The 24,646-nt window shown below is 40.1% G+C and overlaps 1 protein-coding gene across 1 annotated transcript in view; it reads left to right on the top strand.

Moving 5' to 3' along the window:
- Positions 1–24,646, top strand: part of CCNY (cyclin Y) — a 232,873-nt gene that overhangs the window by 141,737 nt on the left and 66,490 nt on the right. The window contains exons 2-3 of the mRNA XM_055308617.1: positions 2,140–2,214; positions 19,819–19,853. Coding sequence (XP_055164592.1) covers positions 2,140–2,214; positions 19,819–19,853 — 110 coding nt within the window. The remainder of the gene's footprint in view (positions 1–2,139; positions 2,215–19,818; positions 19,854–24,646) is intronic.

The raw sequence follows: 24,646 nt of genomic DNA, 5'->3' as shown, positions 1-24,646 counted from the left end.
CTAGTTCAAATTGAAGCAAGTCTGAGAAGTTGTCTTTTTTCCCTTTCCTCTTCCATAGCCTTTAGGTATGAAACTGCTACACTTTAGATATAATTTTAATAGCTGTCACAGAAGGAGGACCAGATAATTGAAATAGCATTACAGATTCAGTATGCATTAATTAGGAACCCAGTGTAAGGTCAGGAGCTATATAGTCCAGTAAGCCATTGGTTGATGTTGGGAAGATGCCTCACTTCAAAGGATTGCTGAGGGGAGACTCTGGATAAATGGTTTGGTGTTGCTTCCCATGTGTATATATGGACATCCTTTTTTCCTTTTATTTTTGACTTGACTAGCTATGAAAACTGAGGGTAGTTGGAATCCATTTTTGTTGGTGTCAAGTAGGTGTCTTTGCAAATTTAAATTTATTGAAATAATTGTATTAATTATTAATAAATTAATTGGATAAATAAATAAATACTAACTACTCAAAATAGTTTTCTTTTTTTAATAATAAATTTATTTTTTATTGGTGTTCAATTTGCCAACATACAGAATAACACCCAGTGCTCATCCCGTCGAGTGCCCCCCTCAGTGCCCGTCACCCATTCACCCCTACCCCCTGCCCTCCTCCCCTTCCACCACCTCTAGTTCGTTTCCCAGAGTTAGGAGTCTTTATGTTCTGTCTCCCTTTCTGATATTTCCCACACATTTCTTCTCCCTTCCCTTCTATTCCCTTTCACTATTATTTATATTCTCCAAATGAATGAGACCATATAATGTTTGTCCTTCTCTGATTGACTTATTTCACTCCGCATAATACCCTCCAGTTCCATCCACGTTGAAGCAAATGGTGGGTATTTGTCGTTTCTAATGGCTGAGGAATATTCCATTGGATACATAAACCACATCTTTATCCATTCATCTTTCGATGGACACCGAGGCTCCTTCCACAGTTTGGCTATTGTGGACATTGCTGCTAGAAACATCAGGGTGCAGGTGTCCTGGCGTTTCATTGCATCTGTATCTTTGGGGTAAATCCCCAACAGTGCAATTACTGGGTTGTAGGGCAGGTCTATTTTTAATTCTCAAAATAGTTTTCATTCTGATGCTGGAAACTGATTTGAAGACCATTCTGACTTTCTAGTCATTTTGATTTTCTCTCTCCCTTCCCAAACTTAATTCTTTTGTTTTCCTTAAATATTCTTTCCCAATGGAATCTTTTTTTTTTTTTTAAACTGGAAAAACTCTTCTATGATGGGATTCTAAATTGTTTATACTCTACTGATAAGCTTCAAGCTCTTGGAGATTGTTCTGAGGCAGGGATTACAAAACCAAATGCACATAGCGGTAGGAAGGTCTTAAAGTGAGGAGCGTACCTGAGGAGTGTCAGGGAGCTGGAGGGTTGACCACTGGAGACTGGAATCCGAGGTCCCACTGGGAGGGGTTGGCAGCTGCTGCATTCCAGCCCATTGTGACCACTGGGTGGGAGCCCAGTATTGCCAAATGATCTGATTTCTTAAGAGAAGCTGTAAATACAGACATTTTTCTTTGTGGTTTATGTTTGAAATATAAAAATCATAATATGTTGGTTCAGACTTTAAGCAAATATATGGACCAAACAAACTATATCCCTGGCCCTGGATTATGCCCACAGATGGCCAATCTGTGGCCTTTGCTTTGAAGATTAAGTTTTGCCTTTTTAGAAAATAACAGTCTTAATCAAACAGTTTGTAGTTGCTCATTTGGCTGAGATATTCTATTTCATTCACCTTCAACAAGGAATATTACTCACATAACTGTAGATTTTAGATGAGTCAGTTGTAGCACATAATTCTCCTTGAGTATTACAACTCTATCTTGCTATTTTGTAGTATCCTCAGGTTTGTAGTATTCAGAGCAGACTTTTAAAAAGAAAATGGGAGTTTTAGGCCAACAGATCTCCCACCAAGAGTCTAATTTTTATGTGTTACTTTCTCAGATTTCTAAATAACAGTCTTCTCGTTGAACTTAGAAGAATATATTAACATAATAACTCTAGGTTTTTTGCCAGAATCCTTGGATATATTAGCAATTTAAGGTTAAAAAAACTGAAAATAATCTTGACTCCTCTTCGTTACCAAATGGATATTTATGTATATTCTTTTTCTTTCTTTAAAGATTTGAACATGGAATTCAATCCTTCAGACCATCCTCGGGCCAGCACAATATTCCTCAGTAAATCTCAGACGGACGGTAGGTTACTAATTTGTGTTTCTTAGAACAAAACCAAAGGCTCATGTTGGTAACCCAAGTCTTGATTTTCCACTGCATGTGATTCTTAAGGTAAAAGAAGAATCCTCTTTAGCAACCGCCCTGTATATTGTTTGATGATGTTCTCTTTGGGTTTCTTCTTTTTGTATGTAGTAAGTTATGTTTTTAGAATTTCCATTTTGAAGCAACTATCCTCATTTTGCCAATCAGCTACATTGTTTCTACATACACTTTAGTAGTAGTTTTTACAGGAGAGTCAGACATTTTCCTCTAAGAATTGATATTTGCATAAATCTCTAAAGATCAGAAATGTTTGGTTTTTTAGACATTATAGTTGACAGTTTGTAAAAGAAAGCAAAATATAATCCTTACATCAAATCATATCAAATCCCTGTTATCTCAATTTGCCATTTGAGAGCTGAATTAAACCTATAATTGTTTCCTTTTGCCAAACTTTACTACCCAGCTTAATCTGCAGTCTTTATGGTTTGTCCCAGATGTGTGGAATTTCTGTTAAGGGTTTTCACTCTTTTCAGCCCTAGCTTATCTCACTGTTCCTGGCTCCTGGCTACAAAAGACAGATAAAAGTTTTACAATATAGTGAACGTGAACCTTCTCAGTTGGCTTCCTGTGAAAGAGTAGCCAGAGAAATTTGTTGAATGACCGTGTAGTGACTGGGATATTACATTACAATGCTGGAGTCCTGTGTGTCTCAATCCCTGACTGTTTTTGGCAAATAACTAAATTCTAATTAAGAGAAAATCCTAAATTGACGAGAAAATAATCAGACATTTGTAAGGCAGAGAGTTCATTTATAAGAACTGATAACTTTTCAGTAATGGTTAGGGGACAGTTTTGACATGGCGGAATGCTAAAGTGATACTGGTGATCTTTACTTAAGCTACCGACTTGATCTGAAAGAATTTGGTACTTTTATAAAACAATCAGTGTTTGTACGCATAAGAAGAAATCATCCTCAGCATCAAATACCTGTGAAATAAGTTTTTAATATATTGGGTTAAAAACAAAAGAGGGTATTTATTTCTTGGCCTGGTAAAGTGGGAAGCCATTGGGAGGGGTAGGCTATTGCAAGGGAAGAACAATGACGGTGGGGGGAGGAGGGTTTGGGACAATGAGAATCTAAAACAATTTTGTGCCTGTAATGATGCAAGGTTGGCATACTTTCAGATTTTGTTCCTGTTTCCTGTGGCTTCAGCATACAGACCAGTATCATTCAGGAAATTTTCTAACTAGAATCAAATGGAATTGCAAAGAGCTTCTTAAGTAGATGTCATGTACCTTGATTGTCATGATAAAATGAAACTCAGCAATTTTCCAAATTGCTAACAGAAGTATGGCTCCAGAAATGAGTTAGAGAAGTGTATCTCCTCCCTTCTTCATCTTCAGTGCAGATTTTATTCCCTCTTCCCCTCCTGTAACTTCAGGTGCTTCTGTTGAATCCTTCAGTTTCTTCTTAAATGCTGGATCTTTCCATTCAACATAGGAAATACAAGAAAAGGAAAGATGAGCAGCAGCTTCTCCCTGAGGTTTCCTCTCTACTCTGTTTAGTGAAATCTTCTATACCACCTCTGCTTCTCTGTCCATTCACTTTTCCACTGGGCATCTTCCCACCACTGCCATTCTGAGGAGCGGTGTTGTAAGGTTTGCTTCTGTTAGCTATTGACCTCCTAGGCGGCATTTGTTGCCCTGACTTTTCCTTGCTACTTAAAACTCCTTTGGCTTTTTATATTCAGATAGGCCAATTTGCTGAAAACAAGACCCTCCAATGAACCAATTGCTTTATAAATAATTAAAAAGTAGGTTTTAAAAATAGGTAAACTTGATAACTTTTTTTTTTTTATTAATTTGGTAACTTTAGTGAGTTAATTCTTTGGTAAATTGATTATCCATCAGGGAACTATTTGGGGACTTGGTCCTGAGAAACCCTCCCTTTTCTTAAGATCCTTCTCAGGCATCTTTAACCAAGTTCTTCTCTGTTCATCCCTTTACTGTTGGTATTTTACAGGGTTCTGTGCTTTATCCTCTTCTCAGTTTGCACACAGTTCATCGTGATGTCTATTTCTTTTTTTTTTAAGATTTTATTTATTTATTCATGAGACACACATACACACACACACACACACACACAGAGAGAGAGAGAGAGAGAGAGAGGAGAGGCAGAGACACAGGCAGAGGGAGAAGCAGGCTCCATGTAGGGAGCCTGATGTGGGACTCAATCCCGGGACTCCAGGATCATGCCCTGGGCTGAAGGCAGGCGCTAAACCGCTGAGCCACCCAGGGATCCCCATGATGTCCATTTCAACTATAATCTCTAGCCAGATTTTTCTCTGCAGTGTTCACATCCCTTATGTCCATCTGCCTGCTGGACATTTTGATATCTTTGTGTAACTCAGCATGTCCCAACCAGACCTCAGGAGCACAGTTAACACCCTGCATTTCCCGCTCTACCCAGGTCTCGCCTTGGATTTTCCTAGATTCCTCCCTCTCCCCAGTCTCACATTCTGGCAGTAGTGCTGGAGCTGACTCATACCGACTCGCAGGAGCTGATTGCACATTTCAATCCAGTTCTAAGTTCAGTGACACCATCTAGGAGTCTGAAAAAAGCCAGGAAGGGAACTTTTACCCCATAGAAATTGACAAATGCTACAAATCAGGGCATTTTTTAAAGGCAGATGTTAAACATTTACTAGCCAGCCATTACAGCCCAGTGATTGAAGGTATATTACTTTTTCCCTCATAAATGTCCCTTGAACCTGACAATCTCTTCCATTCCCATTGTGCCCCTTCATTGAGACTCCCTGTTTTCTCAGTTGGAAACTGCAGCACATGTACCTCACCTGTGGCCTTACCTTTACAGTCTGATGGCTCTACATCGCCAGGTGAAAACACTTCCTGTAGTTCAGATGTGATTATGTCACTTGTTTGATTAAACTTATTTGATGGCTTCCTTGTTGCCTTAAAGTTAAATTTTAGATGCCTTAGTATGATCATAGACAAGGCCCTTCATAATCCTTCCTCTGCCTTCTCATTTCACTGTCTTCCTTTGTGTCTCCATGCTTCAGCCCTGTGGAATCCCTTGCATTTCCCCACTGTGTGCCACGTGGCCTCCTGTGCCTTTGCATTTACCTGGATTTCCTTTCAGTCTTCTACAGCTCATTTCTTCAATCTCCAAGCCTCCTCCCTGAAGGTGCCTGTTGCCTCGCAGGCTGGGTTACGTGGGCCTTTAGTGAGCTCCCCCTGTAATATGTGAAATCTTTCTTCCTAGTCTGAACCATATTGTGGTATTTAAAGCTATTTTCTTGTCTGTGTTGCCAGCTAGCTCCTAGAGGGAAAGTGATAATAGATCTCAGTATGCCCTGTGCCTTGCTCTGCCTGGTACAGAGAATATGTTCAACTTTGGTGATTGAAAGAAGGAAAAAAAAATGACAAAGCCACCAGACATTTTTGATTTGTGATCATTCTTTACTTGTACAAACTTACATTTTCATTACAAGACCCGAAAACTTCTAAGAGTATTAGAGCAATAAAAAATTATGGGCTCCACGTACACCAATTTATTTTTTATTGGAAGAAATGTTATAACCTGAGATTTTAGAACACACAGCACCTTTTAGATTCCTTTCTTTTGGGATCCCTGGGTGGCGCAGTGGTTTGGCACCTGTCTTTGGCCCGGGGCACGATCCTGGAGACCCGGGATCGAATCCCACGTCAGGCTCCCGGTGCATGGAGCCTGCTTCTCCCTCTGCCTGTGTCTCTGCCTCTCTCTCTCTCTCTCTGTACTGTCATAAAAAAAAAAAAATTAGATTCCTTTCTTTTGAGTCTGGTGATCTCCCCTCTCTTCTTCAGATTGATGTACTCCTTTATTAGTTTGTACTAGGTTTGTGGGTAGGAGGCTTTTGTCAGGGTGATGGCAGTTATGTTAGGGTAGCTCCTGCCAGGGATCACAGCCAGGTGCTCTTTTACCTTTGCAGCTCTCTGCTCTGCAGACCCACCATCCTCTTTCCTTCTCCAGCACTCGATGGTCTGATGAACGTGCTCTATCTGCCATGCTCCCCAACAGCCAACTGTTCATTATTCTGCTCTAGGTGGTACTTGTATTAAGTCATTTGGAGTTAAATTAGAACCTATTAAGTTCCTTTTCCCTCTGATATCAAAGAGATTTAGGCTGGCCTTGGATCCTTTCTTTGTTGAGAAGGAGACTGGAAACTTTACCATAACAGAATGATAATGGAGTGCTTGCCTAATTATATCTCCGCCAGCTGGCTGAAGTTAGGGATATTCTGTCCAAGCCAGACTGACTGCTCTCTCAGTTTCTTCTTCACACAAATGGTATGTCATTGCAGAATTTCTTTGTGTGAGAGCCACTCAACAAAGAAGGGACCATGAGTTCCTTTAGGGAGTGGGTGGGGTCCTGAGGAGGTGCCAGGTGAGAGAGAGATTAGTTAGCTTGGCCTCCCTTGGCTTTTCATGCTATCATTTTGACTTGTGGGGAAGAATTATAGTTCTTAGTGGTTTTTCCTTATCTAAACTATTTTAATTCATTGTTTTCTTTCTTTCTTTCTCTTTCTCTTTCTCTTTCTTTTCTTTTCTTTTCTTTTCTTTTCTTTTCTTTTCTTTTCTTTTCTTTCTTTTCTTTCTTAGATTTTATTTATTTATTCATGAGGGACACAGAGAGAGGAGAGAGGGAGAGAGAGGCAGAGACACAGGCAGAGGGAGAAGCAGGCTCCATGCAGGGAGCTTGACATGGGACTCGATCCCAAATCTCGAGGATCAGGCCCTGGGCTGAAGGTGGTGCTAAACCGCTGAGCCACCTGGGTTGCCCTAATTCATTGTTTTCAAAGACACGAAAACCTATTCTTGAGTATTAGAAGAAAGCAGTCAAACCACATCTTTTTTAATTTTAACTAGTATGGTTGTCTTAAAGAAGAATTTGGACAAAAATAAGAACTTTTGTATATGTGTTTGTGCGTATGTGTAATCTTTGAGTTCAAGAGTTCTTGAAATAATTAAAGGAATAAAAACCACTGTCTCTTGAGTGACCTAAAGCCAAAGTAGAAGTGTTAAAATTCAGAAATAAAGCTATGAGCCATGGTTTTCTTTGCACATTCTTTCAGAAATACTGAAATTGAAAAAAATGTTTTGTGGCCTTCCTTTGTTCAGGGTCATGTTTTTGTTCCTGGGCAATGTTGAACTTCTCTATCACGAGGGGACCAACCTTTTTGTGCTCCTTTTATCTGGCATTTAGAAGCAGCTGACCCCTGTGCCTTTCCAGGAATCAGTTCCATCTGAGTGTTCCCATGACCTTTCTGTCATCCTCCTTCCTACATATCCCCAGTTCTCTTTGTCATCCTCATATGCGCTATGCTCTGCTGTGCCCTTTTCTCCACCTCCCTGTCTGTCACTCTGCGTTTCTCCTACAGCTTACCAGGTTCCATAGGGAATATTTTTGCTGTTAGATATTGAAGAATCCATAGGACCTCATCCCTTACACCAATGAGTTTTTTTCTTTGCTTACATACTATGGAAAATAATTTTGAAAAACTATGAACTCCTTCGAATATTTTTATGTTGACTATAAAAATTTTTCATCCTACCAAAGGATTTAATTTTTGATGTATTTTAAATATGGACTTTTTAAAATAAAAACTACCCCTCTTTAAAAAAAATGTTTCAAATAAAATCGCAGTACCTTAGTGATTTGGTAATACACCATAAATCATTTAAAAATGTACGAACAAAAGAAATGTATGAAGAACTCATTTTTAACAGTTAAAAGTTTCATATGATTTCTTTTTTGTCTTGAAGTTGTATTTCCATGTCATTTTATCCATCGAATTTTATCCTAATATATTTCTTAGTCATTTATCACACTGTCATACTGCCATTTTATGAAAGTATGGATTTAAGTTTAATTTTTATTTCTCACAATTATAAATCTCTAAATACTAAAAGTAAGTTCTGGATTGATGTATCATTGTTATTTTCCTTAGCTCTTAGTTGATCAAAACAACACAAACGTATTAAGATTGTAATGAATAATTATTAAACAGAAAAGTGAAATAATTTTTAGAAAAAAATGATGAGATGTATCTGTGGATGAATATTACATATTATTGGAGTGAAGTGCTAGTCATCATCAAATTCTTTGTTTTTATAGATGTAAGTGCTGAGGAACTTTGCTCATATAGATATACACATGGGAATAGAAGGAGATTTGTTGTAGTAATATCACTAAATTCTATTTCATCTGATTCATATGTCAAAAAATCTCCAAGGGATTTATTATCATCCAAAATAATTCCTTAACACTCAGCTACAATTCAGTCTTGTTCTCCTTTAGCTTTGTTGACAGAAAGGAATTGGAATCTCTTGATTTGCAAAAGAGTTTCTCACCCAGTTAGAGGAGCTTCTCACTTCTGCAGTTTCTGGGAAGTACACCAGAAAGACTTTACCTAACATATAAATGACTTTTAAATATATCTGCTGTTAAAGAACAACATTTCCATTTGGTGGCACTGGGTTTAACCTGATACACTCCAGGAGCGTTGAGAAAATAAATTTATGATTCATTTCAGAACATCTTGCCTGATTCCTTTGACCCCACTGCAGTCTGTATATCCCTCATGAAAAGGAGTGTTCTTCACTTTATTATTATGATTTATTGCATGTCTTTCTCACATTTACATCTCTGTGCCATGTACAGTGAGTAGCTCATAGAAGGGACTCTAATATATGTTGAGTGAAAGATTTCCCACCTGTCCCTTTCCTCTGAACTAATGTTTTTAGCTTCTCTTTGGATTAAAATATATTTTTGTCAAAACGTTATATGTCTTTCATATGACCTCATTGGCAAAGCTATGCATCATTGTCAAACCAGTTAGTCTAATCAGACTTATTCTCTGTCAGAAATGGTCTGATTCCATTTCTTTTCAGTTCATGTCCCATGTCAGTGTACATGCCTCTGATCTTCACTTGATTTGATCATGATAAATGGCCAGACAGGTAGGATGAAGTGTGTGCCTTGCTAGCAGTCTGCTACACCTTCATGCTCATCCCTGTGCTCTCCCCTGGGTCTCTCCCTCAGAGCCTGCATCTTTGGCATAGTCTAAGCACTGAAGAGGCATGGTGCTGATTAGAAACTGTCATCCCTGTGTGATATCTGTAGATTGAGAGCCAGAAGTCCTCACTGTCCCTTAGAAATGTCACAGGACAGGGCAGATTCCATGCTGTGCTGTAGGTAACAGAACCTGGATTAAAGGCAGCAGCCTCAACCCTGATGTCTGTTTAGTCCCCTGGCAAAGGTCTTCCATATCAGGTTGGTGTACATCCAGGGGTGGGTTGCCACATGCCTTTTTCTGAGAAGTGGGAGAAAGGTAACTGTGAGAAGGAAGTAGGGACGGAGCCCCCTGCCTCACACATCAGCTGTGTTCAAGAGTTCTTTAAACACCTAGTCTTAAGACCACTGTCCTAGTCCAGCCCTGAATTGTCCTTTGACAAGAGCATTTTGGGGAAGAATGATGAAAACTAGGATTATGTTATCTGATTTTTTCCTTCTGGTCTGGGGAGGTACATGTGCGAGAAATACCAGAAGTCTAGAGCAGTGAAAGGTCGATCCATATGTAGGAGGCTGTGATTATCTTTAGCCTGTGGCCAGCCACTTCTTGAGGGGTGTTTGGTCTTTGGACTCCAGTTTGGCAGCGAGGGCTCTGGGACTGACCTTAGGCTCTTGAGTACCATTAGTTAGCTTTATAGTGATGTGACTTCCTAGGTTGTAATTTCCAGTAAATTGGCAATGATCCTAACAGTCACGTTAGTAGATTGTTGTCACGAGGCAATAGGAAGATGTGTTGAACTTACAGTAAGCATTCAGCATGTCTCTGCTCTTGTACCTGTGAAGCACTGACACTTGGGACTCCCTAGAGCCATTCTATCCCAGGACCTCAGGCAGGGAGAAGCCATCCCTTTTCCTGGCACTGTAATTATGTGATCCAGATGTGTGTTTCCCACTGCCTGAGAGACATTCCATGTGGCGGTTCCACAAATCCCCCAGGATTCTCATGTCTAAATTGGAAGTCATCTTTTTCCTCTCCTGCCTGCTTTTCTTCCTGTTTTTTTTTTTTTTTTTTTTTTTTAATGAATAAACCCACTGTCAGTCTGGGTCCCCAGCCAGCAGCCCAAGAGTCCTGTGATCAATGTCTTATATTCCATCTCTCCTCTGTACACTTGGTATTTCTTCCCCCAGGGTCATGACTCACCACTCATATTCCTGCACTTGACCTGTGACCATCAGCCCTTTCCTGCTTTCAACTCCTTTCTCACCTTTCCTCCACTTTGCTGCCAGAAGGAGCATTCTGAAACACAGGTCCACTAGGGCTCCCCTTGCTCAAAACATCCTCCTCCATCAGTTTCTGCTCATCCACAAGGGATAGTGATACCTCGGTGTGGCATGCAGCCATTCCTTTGAGCCCTTTCTGCCTTTCCTGCCGAGCCCCCTCTGCTTCCTGCTGTGTGCTCTCCCACTTCTGAGCTGCTCCCAGTGCTGAAAGGCCAGTCCCTGTGGCCTGTCACACTGTAGCTGATGCACCATCCTGGTCCTCAGCACCCTTCCCTCTAGCACATGCCAGTCTAAAGTCTGCCTCTTAGATGGTGCTTCCCCAGATTTCCCACATTCCACCATTCTGACAGACATTTCCCAACTGTAACATCTCTGAAATCAGAACAGGCAATGGCTTCTCAAAATTTAATTGACAGCATTTTTTTTCTTCCTTAGTGGCAAATAAAATAAAGGAGTACCGTAAAATTAGTGGCATTAAATTCAGTGCAGTTTGTGTATTCCTCTCTTGTGGAGCTGATTTTTTAATGATTTGTATATAAAGAGATTGTATATAAAGAGGTTGTTATATCCACTAAATTCCATGTTGCTTTAAGAGAGGGACTTTGTTTTCCTCATTTTGCATTCTCTATAACAAGCACAGGGGCTAGCACATCTTAGAAACCTAAAATGGATTGAATGAATAAAGTAATGAAAGAGTGAAGGCAGGGGGTCACTGCTGGGCAGATGTGCTAGGGCATTGGGACAGTCGCCCTGACAGAATGGCTCTCTAGTGTATATGGCAGCATCACTTTCTTCTACCTTTCCTAACTTCATTAAAAAGGGGCAGGCCCGTTATTTGAGGACAGGGGAATGTGGGTTTTCAGGCCCAGGCAGCATATTAGGACTTCCCAGGTCTGAACTTGACATGACCATCCCACCCTCAGGACAGCTTTCCTGTCTCTACAGTCATCTGTTGTGCTGCACAAGGTGGTGCGATGCCAGCATGCTAAGCCCTGCCAGTTACGTGGACAACGGAAGTCTTTTTGGGCTTTGTGGCCCACTTTTCTTGGAAGCATTGCCTTGCTCCAGTGTCTGATCTCTTGTGCCTTCCAGTCTGGAGAAAGTTGTTTGCACAGGACACACGCCACTGAAACCAAATTACACCCCAGGATATCAGTTTTTCTTTAGTATGCCTTGCACTTTTTCGTCTTTCCTGGCCTCTGCTTTCCCCAGCTTCAGTAGTAAGAAAATGGCTCAGTAAGCAGAGACCTGGAGCCGAGGCAAGGGGTGGTCATTCATCCCAGGGGGATAGAGCTTTATACCCTCTCTACCACACTATGTCCTGCTGCTTGCCCGTGCCCTCAGGTTTGTTAGTTGGTAGTGATAAACTCTTACTTTCTGTAACCTCTTTTGACTCTCCTTTTTAAACTGTGAGGTCCTCCAGTCTCCCTTCATTTAGTACAGGCTAATCCTTTCTGTACTTTTCAGAGCTTCTCATGTTTATAGCCTACCTTACATGATTGATGTTTGTGGTCAGCTCCTCTGCGACATCTGGAAGGCAACTGAATTTCCTTGATAAGTCTGAGTCATTCACCACATAAGAACAACTAATATCTTGGAAAGATTTCCTAAGACAGTCTTGTATTAAAGCACAGCCTTCTGGAATCAACCTGCTGGAGCCATAAGCTTACATCCATTACTGTTCGTATGATCCTGTACACCTGATCCTTATGGTTTTCCTGAACCACAGTAAAATAGAGTTAGTGTCTCCTCATGACATTGTCAGGAAGACCAACTACACCGTCTGTCAGAGCTCTGAGCACAGAATCCAAGACCGCATAGGCTCTCAGTAAGTGCAGTCCTTATTCTGAAGTATAGGTATGCATTTGCTCACTTGGATTGAGTTTCTTCCCTGACCTTGGTCTCTGCCATGTTAGGATGTCTTAGGACTGCAGCAGTTCACACTGAACCTAGGTCTGACCAGGAAAAGTGATGACTACCAGTGGAAGAAGAAAGGGTGGTCTCTGGGCTCTGCTGTGCCCAAACCATCTTTTTCTGTCCATGTTTCTGATATAAATAGATCAACCGTTTCATTTAAGAGTTGCTTCCAGACACCTTGGAAGCAAATCAGGAAGAAGTCAGATCTGAAATTGTTGTAACCAACATTTGATAGCAGCTCTTTAGAAAAATAGAGAGTACCTTGAATCTCATCTTAAAAAATGAAGTGATACCCTTGGCACCATGTGCCAGAATAGATTTCTAGTAGGTTAACTGTAATGAATATAATTATAAATATCTAGAAAGAGTATGAGTAAGTATGAATCTCAGAATGGGAAAGGGGGGCATGTAAGCTTTAAGCTTATATAAACTTGTGGGAGAAATTGCCAAAAAATGAAAACTTGTGTCAAAATACATCCTAAAAATTAAATCATCAAATGGGAAAGATATTGCAATACGTATGGCAAAGGGTTAATCCCCTTATTTATTAAAGAATTGTTATACAGCCAATGACAGTGCTAACATACCAACAGAAAAATGGAGAGCATTTCTCTTTGTGTGCTTGCATATGTGCACATATATATATTTGCACATGTTTATATGTAAATATATTGAAATGCAAACATGCACATAATACATCTGGGTAATAAGTACATATAGAGAAAAGACTCATTTTGAGAGGATACACACTAACATACTAAGTTATCTCTGGGTTGTTGGATTATATGTTTTTTCTTGATGTTTCTCTGTATTTTCCTAACCTAAATTCTATTTGTATCTTTTTCTTTGTACTGCTCAGTGTTTTCTGATTTTTTTTTAATAATAAGCATGCATTTCTTTAATATCAGCAGAATTCTAAAAGAATCCACTTTATTTAGGTTTCTGTGCTTCTGAGTAAATCCTTTGACCCTACATATTCTCCAAGGTAAACAGAAAACATCCAAAGTTAGTTGGCAGTTTTTTAGATGTATGCTTGATCTTTGAATGGTTTTCTCCATATGCCTATACATGCTTCTGACACCTGTTCTGTCCTCTGGAATCTTCTGCTCTCATGACTGCTCTGCCCTAGACATCTTTGCAGTTTTTCTTATCTTTTCATTTTTGTTGCTTTGCTTATTTAGATTTCACTTTGAAGGTACAGAATTGTCCCCTTCCTCTCTGCCCAAGTTTAGAACTAAATACAGGTTCAGGACAATTCCGAGAGGGCTGGAGTTCTCCGCAGAAGCGGTCCTGTGGTGCGGGAGAGTCACTTTATTGTGTAGCGACCTCATCAGGACACCCAGTACAGGGCCCATAGGTGTGGAGTGGATGTGTTCCACGCTGTACAAATCTGTGTCCCAGTCACTGGTGTCCAAAACTTTCATCCCTGTAAAGCTATGAGTTTAGAAAGGCTGTCACCTCAGGATATCTTTGCATTTCCCTTCGAGCTGTGTTCCCTAATGGGACTCAATGGCTGTATTTTGAATTAAGTGAGTGATTGAATTCACTGAATTATTGAAAACTTTGGAGATTGCGTAATAATCTCAAATTTATAAGAAAAATTAATATGAACTTATGATTGTTTAAAGCCTGATCTGTGCTCTCACCCACAGGAAAAAAAAAGAAAGGAAAAGGAAACCTTTTCTTTTGAACCAGATTTTAGTGGTCCCAACTGGCTCTGCTATCCCAGCAATCACCTTTACATCTCAAAACAAAATTCTTTAATTCTTTACATTGTCGTCAAGGCCTCCCACCTGCCAGTCCTTCACATCCAGTGTAATTAACAAGCTAGGTAGTTTTTCTTTGTGGAACAGTTTACCTTTGTTCATACTGGATCCTAATGATCTGTTGTCAGATTTCATGCAGGTTTCAGGCAGCAGGGACACTGCCCTGTGGAGGGAGGGTCATGCAGAGGAAGGAGTCTGGGAAAGCCAGCAAACCATCCTCTACCTTCCCCCTGCTAGTCACTCTATGTCTGTTCCTGCACAGGCTGCTTGCTTCCATATTTTCAAAGGAAAGATGTTGGATTATCTATTTTAGGACTTATTTAGTTCTCACATTTTGTGTCATTTAGTAGCTGACATTTGCCATTGGAAGATCTGTTTTAGAGGTGGGATAGTGGAAACCAACATAATTTTTTAAATGCTTGTCTGTAAAAGAGGTTAGCTGAAATTGCATTTAGATTGTTAATCAGTCCTCTATAATTAGGCACTAGGTTTTTTGAAAGAAAGTTGTTTTTAGGAAGTTGTACTTTTAAAAGTAAAGAAATTTTGCTTCTGTGACATTGTGACAAGGGAATGTCCATGTAGCAACCTAAGTGAAGTTCTGGTTATCGCAGATGGCAAACACTGCCATTTTCTCATTTTATCTGGAGAACACGTAATGCCAACAGTAGTATTTTTGTTAATGTTAGATGGCTTATTTTTAAAGCATCAAATATATTTTCTATTTAAGTCATTATGAATTTATTTTAATAGTTAATTAAAAATTTTGTTAACAAACCATCGTGGATGGGATCAAAGGGAAAGAGCTATTCCTTTTCCAGGAAAGTGAGATGTATGATCCACATCAATTTGTTGCCTATTTTCCCAGCAAAGCAAAATATGACTATTAGTCCCTCAGTTATATAGGAACTCTGAAAACTCTGGAGAATTTTGGTTGATGTGTTATTAGTAAGCAAAAATATTCAGGTTTAAAAATGATTAAAGCTAATGTCAGAAATGAATTGGCATATTGCTACTACCATTACATAAAATAAAATGACTAAAAGCTGTTTGAATTTCAGAACTGATTACTGGTCTCAGTAGTTTCAAATTTATTTTAAAGACAGATTTAAATTTAAGCGGTATAATTCATTGTTTTTGGTGGTACAAGTGTAAGAATTTCCACTTATTGTTTTTTCTCCTGTGGTAGTGTCTTGATCGTATTCCTACTAGCTTAGGGGAAAAGGAATAATTAATTGTAAGGGCGCCAGGGTACCTGAGAAACCTTATAGGTCATGGGAAATAAGGACTAAAAGCCATTAGGAATAAGGAAGCACCTACCATCTCCTCCTCACCCTCCTCATCACCCATTCGTTTCTGCATGGCAGGTGTGTTGGAGGAGATCCTCAGAGTGATCCTCTACCCCCCTGCCCAGTTCTGGTGATTCATTAGGGGTCATAGCCCTCAAAAAATAGTCATACTCATGGCTGTGGCTTATTACAAAGAACATATGCAAAGCAAAATCAGTATAAGGAAAAGGTACATGGGCGAAGTCCAGAAAATACTATAAGCTTCCAAGAGTACTCTCCAGGTAGAGTCACACAGGATGTGCTAGGTTTCCCCAGTGACAACCTGTAACATGTGCCAGCCAGGAAAGCTCCTTAGAGACCCAGTGCCCAGGATTTTTATTGAGGACTGGTTAAGTAGGCAGCCTCTGCCCAGTATGTACAAAAATTCTAGACTCCCAGGAGGAAAGCAGGTATTTAGCATAAACCGTATTGTTTGCACAATGTAAGCACAATGAGCCACTTTTTATCAGCTAGGGAATGGTAGGAAACCCTCCCTAAATCCATATTCTCAGACACCAGCTTAGGGTCTCCCTTGCAAACAGGCCATTTCAGGGATGCACAGTCAAACCTTCTGTGTTAATTCTTTTCTGCTCAGAAGGAGCTGCACTTCATCCCACCCACCTTATGCCTTCAGATTAGGTGCTAGTGTGATGAACTAACATCTCCAGATTCCTAGGAGAGAGAATTAGCTCAGTTAGGAATGGATATATACCTAGATCCGGGCAGTTATGGTCAGGTCACCTTATACAAGCATGGATATTGAGAACTATTTTTATTTGAGAAGGAACTGGCGGTTGGTTTTGGGATTCAGGAGACACTCCACAAGGAAGTCAGTTACAGGGATATATGTACAGAAAAGCCTTTCAGATACTTTGCAGACTTGATTTTGGAAAGGCCCTCTTAGGAGTGGATTACAGAATACTACAGAATACAAAATAATCCCATGAACCCAGATTTCAGATCAGATTCAGCAGGTCCAGTTGCTCTGAGTGAAATAGGGTAAGGCATAGGTATTCATCTGTTTAAAAACAGTGAGTGCCTAAGATATTCTATAATAGATTTGGGTACCTTATCCTTAGGTATTTTATAATGGTCTTAGTGAATTTTGTTTTTCACTCTTCTTTTTTTTTTTTTTTAAATTTTTATTTATTTATGATAGGCACACAGTGAGAGAGAGAGAGGCAGAGACACAGGCAGAGGGAGAAGCAGGCTCCATGCACTGGGAGCCCGACATGGGATTCGATCCCGGGACTCCAGGATCGCGCCCTGGGCCAAAGGCAGGCGCCAAACCACTGCGCCACCCAGGGATCCCTGTTTTTCACTCTTCTAATTGGAACCAGTTGGGCTTCATGATTCTTCCCTGAGACTTATTTTTGTAGATGTACAAGAATAGTATATACTTTTATATAGTATTCCTACTTGTTTGGGGTGGTTTTTTGTTTTTTGTTATATAAACTTTATTGTTAAAACTTTCTACCCATACTATTGAAGATTCTGATTTTTAGCCCTCTCTCCTATTTCTGAATAACGCTTAATTTTTTCAACAGTGCCCATATATAAGAAGCTCTACGAAATAATAATAGCCAACAACAACAACAACAACAAAAGAAGCTCTAATATTCCTTGAGGCATGGATATCTTTTATCTTTTGGAGGCTAGGTGATACAGGGCATTAAAGTGGCCTTGGAGGCAGTTGCCATAATTGGGAGATATACACCCTCTGCACAAACCTATTTCTGGGAGGCCGTAGGAAGAACTAAATGTCACCTATGAAATTTGCTAGAAACTTTGTCAAGTCTACTACCTGTGCAGAAAGTGTTTCCAGATCCCTTCAGCCAATGAAAAACCACCATGGAAATGTCATTAGACCCCTATGTGGTAGAACAACCTTGAATAGATACATAATTTAGTATCAAATTGATTTAAGCAAAACATGCACATGTACACACACTTAGTGCAGAGAATACACCCAGGCATACAAAGTAATATGCCAGTTACAACACAGTGCTTCCTGCCAGAGCCTCATTTTTCTACTGTTGTGGTTCATGTGTGAATGATGCTTATTTGGAATTAGGTCAAAAGAAATCATGCAGCCTCCACACTGTGAATAGCAGACATGATCTGCTGCTGTTGTATATGCTCTTGAGTTCCCGGGGTGCTGGTTTGGCCACTGCCATGGCCAGGGTACCTCACATTCCGTGTGCAGTGCATGCCAGTGGCCTGCAGATGAATCCATCTGATGGCCACGTATAAGTACCTTCTCTCAGCAGGATCCTCAAGTTGGTTTTTGCTTTGTATCTCAAGCATCTTTGAGATAGGAAGAGGGACAGCCTTCATGCCAGAGATGATAAGACTTCTAAGGAAAAGCAAAATGTTTCCTTGTGAATTGAAGAACAGAATGTAAACATAGGAAAGCATTTCCCAAGCCCCCTCCGGCAGATCAGCTGCAGGGCTTTTGAAAACTAGTGATTCGGGATCCCTGGGTGGCGCAGTGGTTTGGCGCCTGTCTTTGGCCCGGGGCGCAATCCTGGAGACCTGGGATCGAATCCCACGTCGGGCTCCCGGTGCATGGAGCCTGCTTCTCCCTCTGCTGTGTCTCTGCCTCTCTGTCTCTCTCTCTGTGACTGTCATAAATTAAAAAAAAAAAAAGAAAAGAAAAGAAAACTAGTGATTCCGTGTGGGACCCAGGAAATTTAACAAAATCCCCTACCCCTGGACAAGCAGAGCAGGACTGACTCTATTTTGGGCTGCACCCGCCTTGTGCTGACCTGCTTATTACTTAGGGCACTGCCCCGCCCTAGTCAAGCCCAGGACACGCCCTAATCGGAAATCCGGCTCAGTGATACTGCCCCGCCCTAGTCAAAGACCAGGGCAGGGATCCCCGGGTGGCGCAGCGGTTTGGCGCCTGCCTTTGGCCCAGGGCACGATCTTGGAGTCCCAGGATCGAGTCCCGCGTCGGGCTCCCGGTATGGAGCCTGCTTCTCCCTCTGCCTCTCTTTCTCTCTTTGTCTATCATAAATAAATAAGTATTAAAAAAAAAAAAAAGACCAGGGCACACCCTAACCGGAAATCCGGCTCAGTGGACCAACTTTCTGCGTATCCCATTGGCCACTGGCCCCTATAAAGTTGCTAAGCCTCTTAGTCTTGGGGTCCAAGTCCCTGTTCCGCTGCGTCGGGTATACTTGGACCCAGGCTCGAGCTTGTACATAAACCCTCATGTGTTTGCATCGGTGTCAGCTCCTTGGTTTCCCGGATTCGCGATCTTGGGCACAACATTCCGCACTTGGGTCATGGATTGACTACCAAGAAAAAAAATTTCCTCCTCAGATGAACTGGATTTGTATGCAGTTTGTATGAGGTAGCATTATGGATTCCCAGGAACCAAGGATGTCATCCCCTTGAAGGAAACCTGGTCTTTATCTCCTCTGTAGTGCCCTACTCAATAAATATGCCAGGTGACTAATATGTATCCTCAAAAGTAAGTCTTTAGGAAAAAAGAGGCAAAACTCAGTGCTCCTAGGTTATTTTAATAATCCTCTGGTTTCACTGTCACCCTTCTACATCTTTGGGGCTAAGGACTTGGGAAACACTAAGGTCTGATGTAGGGAAGGCTGAGCCATGATGCACAGACAGTAGTAGGAGAAATGCTCTTTTAGACAGGGCAGTATTTTTTATTGTGGATTTTACCAGCCTTACCGAGGGAGAGGATACTGCCTGGTTTTATTCATTAGCACCCAGCACTCAGCGCAGTTGGTTTCCACGATAAATAACGCTTCTGATGTACATTATCTGTCTTGTGTCTTAATGCTGTTGCATGTATTATTATTATTATTATTATTATATATATTTCACCCAAATTGTGTGGATCTTTATAGGTTTGGTTGAGTTAGAAATAGTCTTATTACTGGTTAATCATCCTAAATTAATGGAAGCATCAAGTTTTATGAAATTACTAATTAATTTAGTTATTGGAAAGCTATTACTACTCAGCTAATCGTAGCTGCAGTTGCCATACTTTAACTGGGTATGTATTTTGCTCTGTTAGCCAAGTTCAGATCTGCATTTGTGCAGGTCACATAGTCTTACATATGGTAATTGAGCACCTGGGTATGTTGGTTGGTGGAAGGATGGTACTGTGACACAAGAGGCCTAGTCCTCAGCAGTCTGCAAGGGGTTAGCATGCAGGTATGTAACATTTCTGTCGCATCTTTTGTTTTCACAGTGAGAGAAAAACGCAAGAGTCTCTTCATTAACCATGTAAGTGAAGTTGTCTCCTTGTGTTCTTCATAACGAGTATACTGTGTAAAGAGCTTAAATAACCATGTCTGGAGTAGGTGCAAAGGGTTCATGTATTTTGTCAGTACGTGGAAGAATGTGAAGAATGTTGTGATGTACATATGCTCAGTTTGGTTTGTAATTGGGCAAGTATGGCTTGGTATTTCCACTGTAAAGTGTTTTTCCAGAAGCCCCAAACTGCTTTTGTTCACGGGAAGGTATGTATGAACAATACCATAGCACACACTACACAGGTCCAAATGAAAGCCACTTCTGTTAAATTTCTAATTCTTTCCTTCTTCTACTATCCCCCACCCCGCCGGCACCATTACCATTTTTCTCCCTGTAATTCACTTCTGTTTGAATAAACACATAATTGTTTCCATGAGGCTGTCTCCACATATTCTTTCCTCTCCTTAATAGGTATTTAGAGGTCCAGCGGAGTCCCTTTGTTCTTAGAGTTCCTGCAGAAAGAATAAACTGGATAATACTTTAGTTTTAAAAGGATTTAAAAAGTTCAGCTCTAGTCTTTTGGCCAGTTCTGAGCAGTATCTCCATCCCCTACTGGCTAGGCATGAAGTGTCTCTTTGAGGTACTTTGTTCTTCCTGGAGAGGCAGATGCCGCTGGCTGGCTCCACTCTCTGCTCTGTCTGCCCTCCCACGAACACCTCTCCACCCTGGAACACCCCGACCTCTACCCCTCAGGAGTGTGGAGACCTGCCAGTTTCCTCTCCTTCTAAATATATGCCTCTTTATTTAGGAAAGAATGATGAAGTAGGTGAATTACCAAAAGAAGCATGCTATAAATTCTCATATTGAAAAGAATGATGATGTATTTGACCTTACAAGGACTTTCTCAGAATTTCTAAACTGTTTGCATATAAGTTTTTGTGGATTTTGAGGTACTTGGCACTGAAGCTATGTTAAAGAGACTTATAGCTATAATACTGCCTTCCCTGCCCATTGGAGATCTGGACAAAATGCAGTTGAAAAATTCATAAGCCAGGCCCAAGCTCTCAAAGGGGCTCCATGGTTCACCCTTGGAAGATTGATAATTCCTTCTTAGGCAAGTCAGTATAGATATTCCTATACAGTGTCAGAAGGGTCAGAGAGAGGGTCTGTAATTTTTATTGGATTCTTAAAGCATTTGTGACCTCTTCCCTGTCCTTCTCAAATTTTGAAGCATCAATGTGTAAAGTATCTGTGAAATTAAAATTTATGTCACAAGAAAAACATAAGCATTATTTAAAAAAAAAACAGTATATACCTAGACATAGAAGTTTGAGTGATTTGAACTAATTTTGTAAATCCTTATCTTTCATTTCTTTGCCTGCTGGATGCTCTGGGGTAGGTGCTTTCTGACTCATTAGCAAATCTGACAAGGAACTTGCAAAGAAGAGATGAGCTGAAACGGCAGACAAGCTGCCTTTCTTGGTCATTGCAGCTCTATTATAAAGGTGTTTTGAAGAAAGAGGAGGATAGGAGTTAGCCCATGCCACCCTGTTCTGATTGTGGCTAATGAGACAGAGATGTGCTGTCATAGTGCTGACCTGCAGATCTATTTGGATATTTCTCCAACTTAACCTCACACTTTGTGTTGTATACAGTCCTGGGTATACACTGGGTAAATATCTCTTGTACCCAGAATATGGATTAGAATGGTAGGCTATGTATTGTAAGCCAGCTCAGCCCTCAGCCCTCTGTAAAACATCTCATCTGATACAAAGAGTGAAATTACACAGCTGTTGACATCTGCTCTAATGTACTTCCTATATAAATCTCTGTGCTGTCTTACATAACAGATGACTGTGTAACAGTATTACCCTCTAGTTTGTGAATAGACCTAGTTGTAAAGTAGCATATTGGTTTTGCATGTGCTGAGAAAAGCCATTGGAATGCGCCATTCCAACCGACTGGAATATAATTGGAGTGAAGTTACTGTATATTCAAATTAGGCCAATAAACCATCTGTGTTCAGGTTCTTAGACACCTGGGTGTTATAAGTTAGAACACTAGACAAAGGATGAATTGTCATCATCAGTAGTCTGTTGATTACCATGTTTGTGTCTGGGTCTGTTCTAATTGGTTTAACCTATTTAGTAACCATGCAGGGTAGGTACTATTTATCAGTTCTCACTTGGACAGAGGTTGTTAAGCTTTTTTATCTAAAGTTAGAGATGATATTTATAATTAAATTTTTATAGGATAGTTTCTAGAACTCATTTCTGAATACTGGCCCTAACAAAAATTTGTAATCTAATTTGTTGTTGAACTGTGGAATGATGGTCATTCTTTGCCCTTGCTTATAAAACCTCTTTTTTAGTGGCTTTATTTTGAGGGGTGCTGTTTCTTTAATTTCTCCTTCATGTTCTGAAAAACCTAATCAGTACATGTTGCTAAGAAAATCTACAAGGAGGCTAGCTACTATTTAAGAAAAATGAAAGCAGTGGCTCTAGGTAAGCCATTTTAGAATGTAAGTGTGGTCAACTCTACTCCTGGATAATGTCTGTGGGGGAAATAGCTTGTACTAGATGGAAGAGAATTAGACTTTTCTGGCTCCCAGCTAGTAACACCTTGGCAAGTGACAGGAGTAGACTTTGGGAACATTAACAGGGAAAGGATCAGTTGAGAATGAAACACCACCCAGGCTGGAAGAGAGATGGGCCTTTATTTAATTGGCCCAGACGAGCCAAGACATTCATAAAGGATTAAGTAAAAAGAGGCTGCCTCTAAAAGAATTATTATAGATTTTAAAGCTTGAAACCATTTGAGGATAAACCTCTTTGGTTATTTTGATAGTTAAGTCAGGGTGCATTATAAAGATTCATATTCAACTAATCATCTTTCTATGTTTAAAGTAATTAGTATTAATAGTTATAGGAAAATGTAATACATTATGAATGACATTTAGGTTTTTAAAAGAGGGCTGGGTAAAGAGCTTTGTTTAAAGTTTCTACTTCATTCAACATTGGCTAAAGTTTCGGCTTTGCTTTTTGTTTAAGGTTAGTTATTTCAATGAATCTTTTAATTAGAATGTGTAGATCTCTCTTTATAAATTGTGAGTGGCACATTGCAGGCGTCCAGTCTAGAATCACCCTTGAAACTTAGGGAAAATTCATGCCTTTTACTTTGTGTTAATATTTCTATGACATCCTCTTGTCACTTGGTAACAGCATACCTAAACTGATTTGATCATTCTAAGAAGTTTAAAAAGAAAAAAGGTATTAAAAAAGAATGAATCAGAAGTTGAATGGCTGGCCTACTTTACACTCATGGAAAACAATGATAGTATTTGTCTTAATAATGAGACAGGTGATAGTTCTAGAAACTTTGTGAGAGAATAAAGTAACTGTAGGATATTACTTATCAGTTAAGCAGTAGTCACACTGTTAGCTGGACTTAGAGCTAAAAGGATTTTGCTCAAGCCCTAGACCTGCCACCTGATAATTTGGAGACTTTGAAAAAGTCTGAAAGTCTCAGTTCTCCTCTCTCAAGAATGGGACATAATTATTGGCCTACCTGACTCAAATGATATAATGGAAAAGAAGGTGATTTGCAAACTAATTATAACACCATATGCATATGTTGATGTTATTACTTTTATTGCCTATTGGAATACAGATAAATTCTGTTTAATTTTCCAAGTTCAACACCAAAACTAATGAAAGTCTTTCTGGTATTTTGAGTATGAATATAGTGTTTTCATAATTGTTAGGATCAGAATGGAATATATTCTTTCCAATTTTGTTTGGGAATACTGTGTAGAGAGTTCATAGTCATCTTAACTAGGTAAATTCTTTTTTTTTAAATAATAAATTTATTTTTTATTGGTGTTCAATTTGCCAACATACAGAATAACACCCAGTGCTCATCCTGTCAAGTGCCCCCCTCAGTGGCCGTCACCCATTCACCCCCACCCCCTGCCCTCCTTCCCTTTCCCCCCACCCCTAGTTTGTTTCCCAGAGTTAGGAGTCTTTATGTTCTGTCTCCCTTTCTGATATTTCCCACACATTTCTTCTCTCTTCCCTTCTGTTCCCTTTCACTATTATTTATATTCCCCAAATGAATGAGACCATATAATGTTTGTCCTTCTCCGACTGACTCATTTCACTCAGCATAATACCCTCCAGTTCCATCCACGTTGAAGCAAATGGTGGGTATTTGTCGTTTCTAATGGCTGAGTAATATTCCATTGGATACATAAACCACATCTTTATCCATCATCTTTCGATGGACACCGAGGCTCCTTCCACAGTTTGGTTATTGTGGACATTGCTGCTAGAAACATCGGGGTGCAGGTGTCCCGGCGTTTCATTGCATCTGTATCTTTGGGGTAAATCCCCAGCAGTGCAATTGCTGGGTCGTAGGGCAGGTCTATTTTTAACTCTTTGAGAAACCTCCACACAGTTTTCCAGAGTGGCTGCACCAGTTCACATTCCCACCGACAGTGTAAGAGGGTTCCCTTTTCTCCGCATCCTCTCCAACATTTGTGGTTTCCTGCCTTGTTAATTTTCCCCATTCTCACTGGTGTGAGGTGGTATCTCATTGTGGTTTTGATTTGTATTTCCCTGATGGCAAGTGATGCAGAGCATTTTCTCATGTGCATGTTGGCCATGTCTATGTGAGATTTCTCTTCATGTCTTTTGCCCATTTCATGATGGGATTGTTTGTTTCTTTGGTGTTGAGTTTAATAAGTTCTTTATAGATCTTGGAAACTAGCCCTTTATCTGATGCGTCATTTGCAAATATCTTCTCCCATTCTGTAGGTTGTCTTT

This window comes from Nyctereutes procyonoides, unplaced genomic scaffold (genome assembly GCF_905146905.1).
Source record: "Nyctereutes procyonoides isolate TBG_1078 unplaced genomic scaffold, NYPRO_anot_genome, whole genome shotgun sequence".
Classification (NCBI taxonomy): Eukaryota; Metazoa; Chordata; class Mammalia; order Carnivora; family Canidae; genus Nyctereutes; species Nyctereutes procyonoides.
The sequence above is the reverse complement of the archived record's forward strand: the minus strand, read 5'-3'. Positions and strand labels throughout refer to the sequence as shown.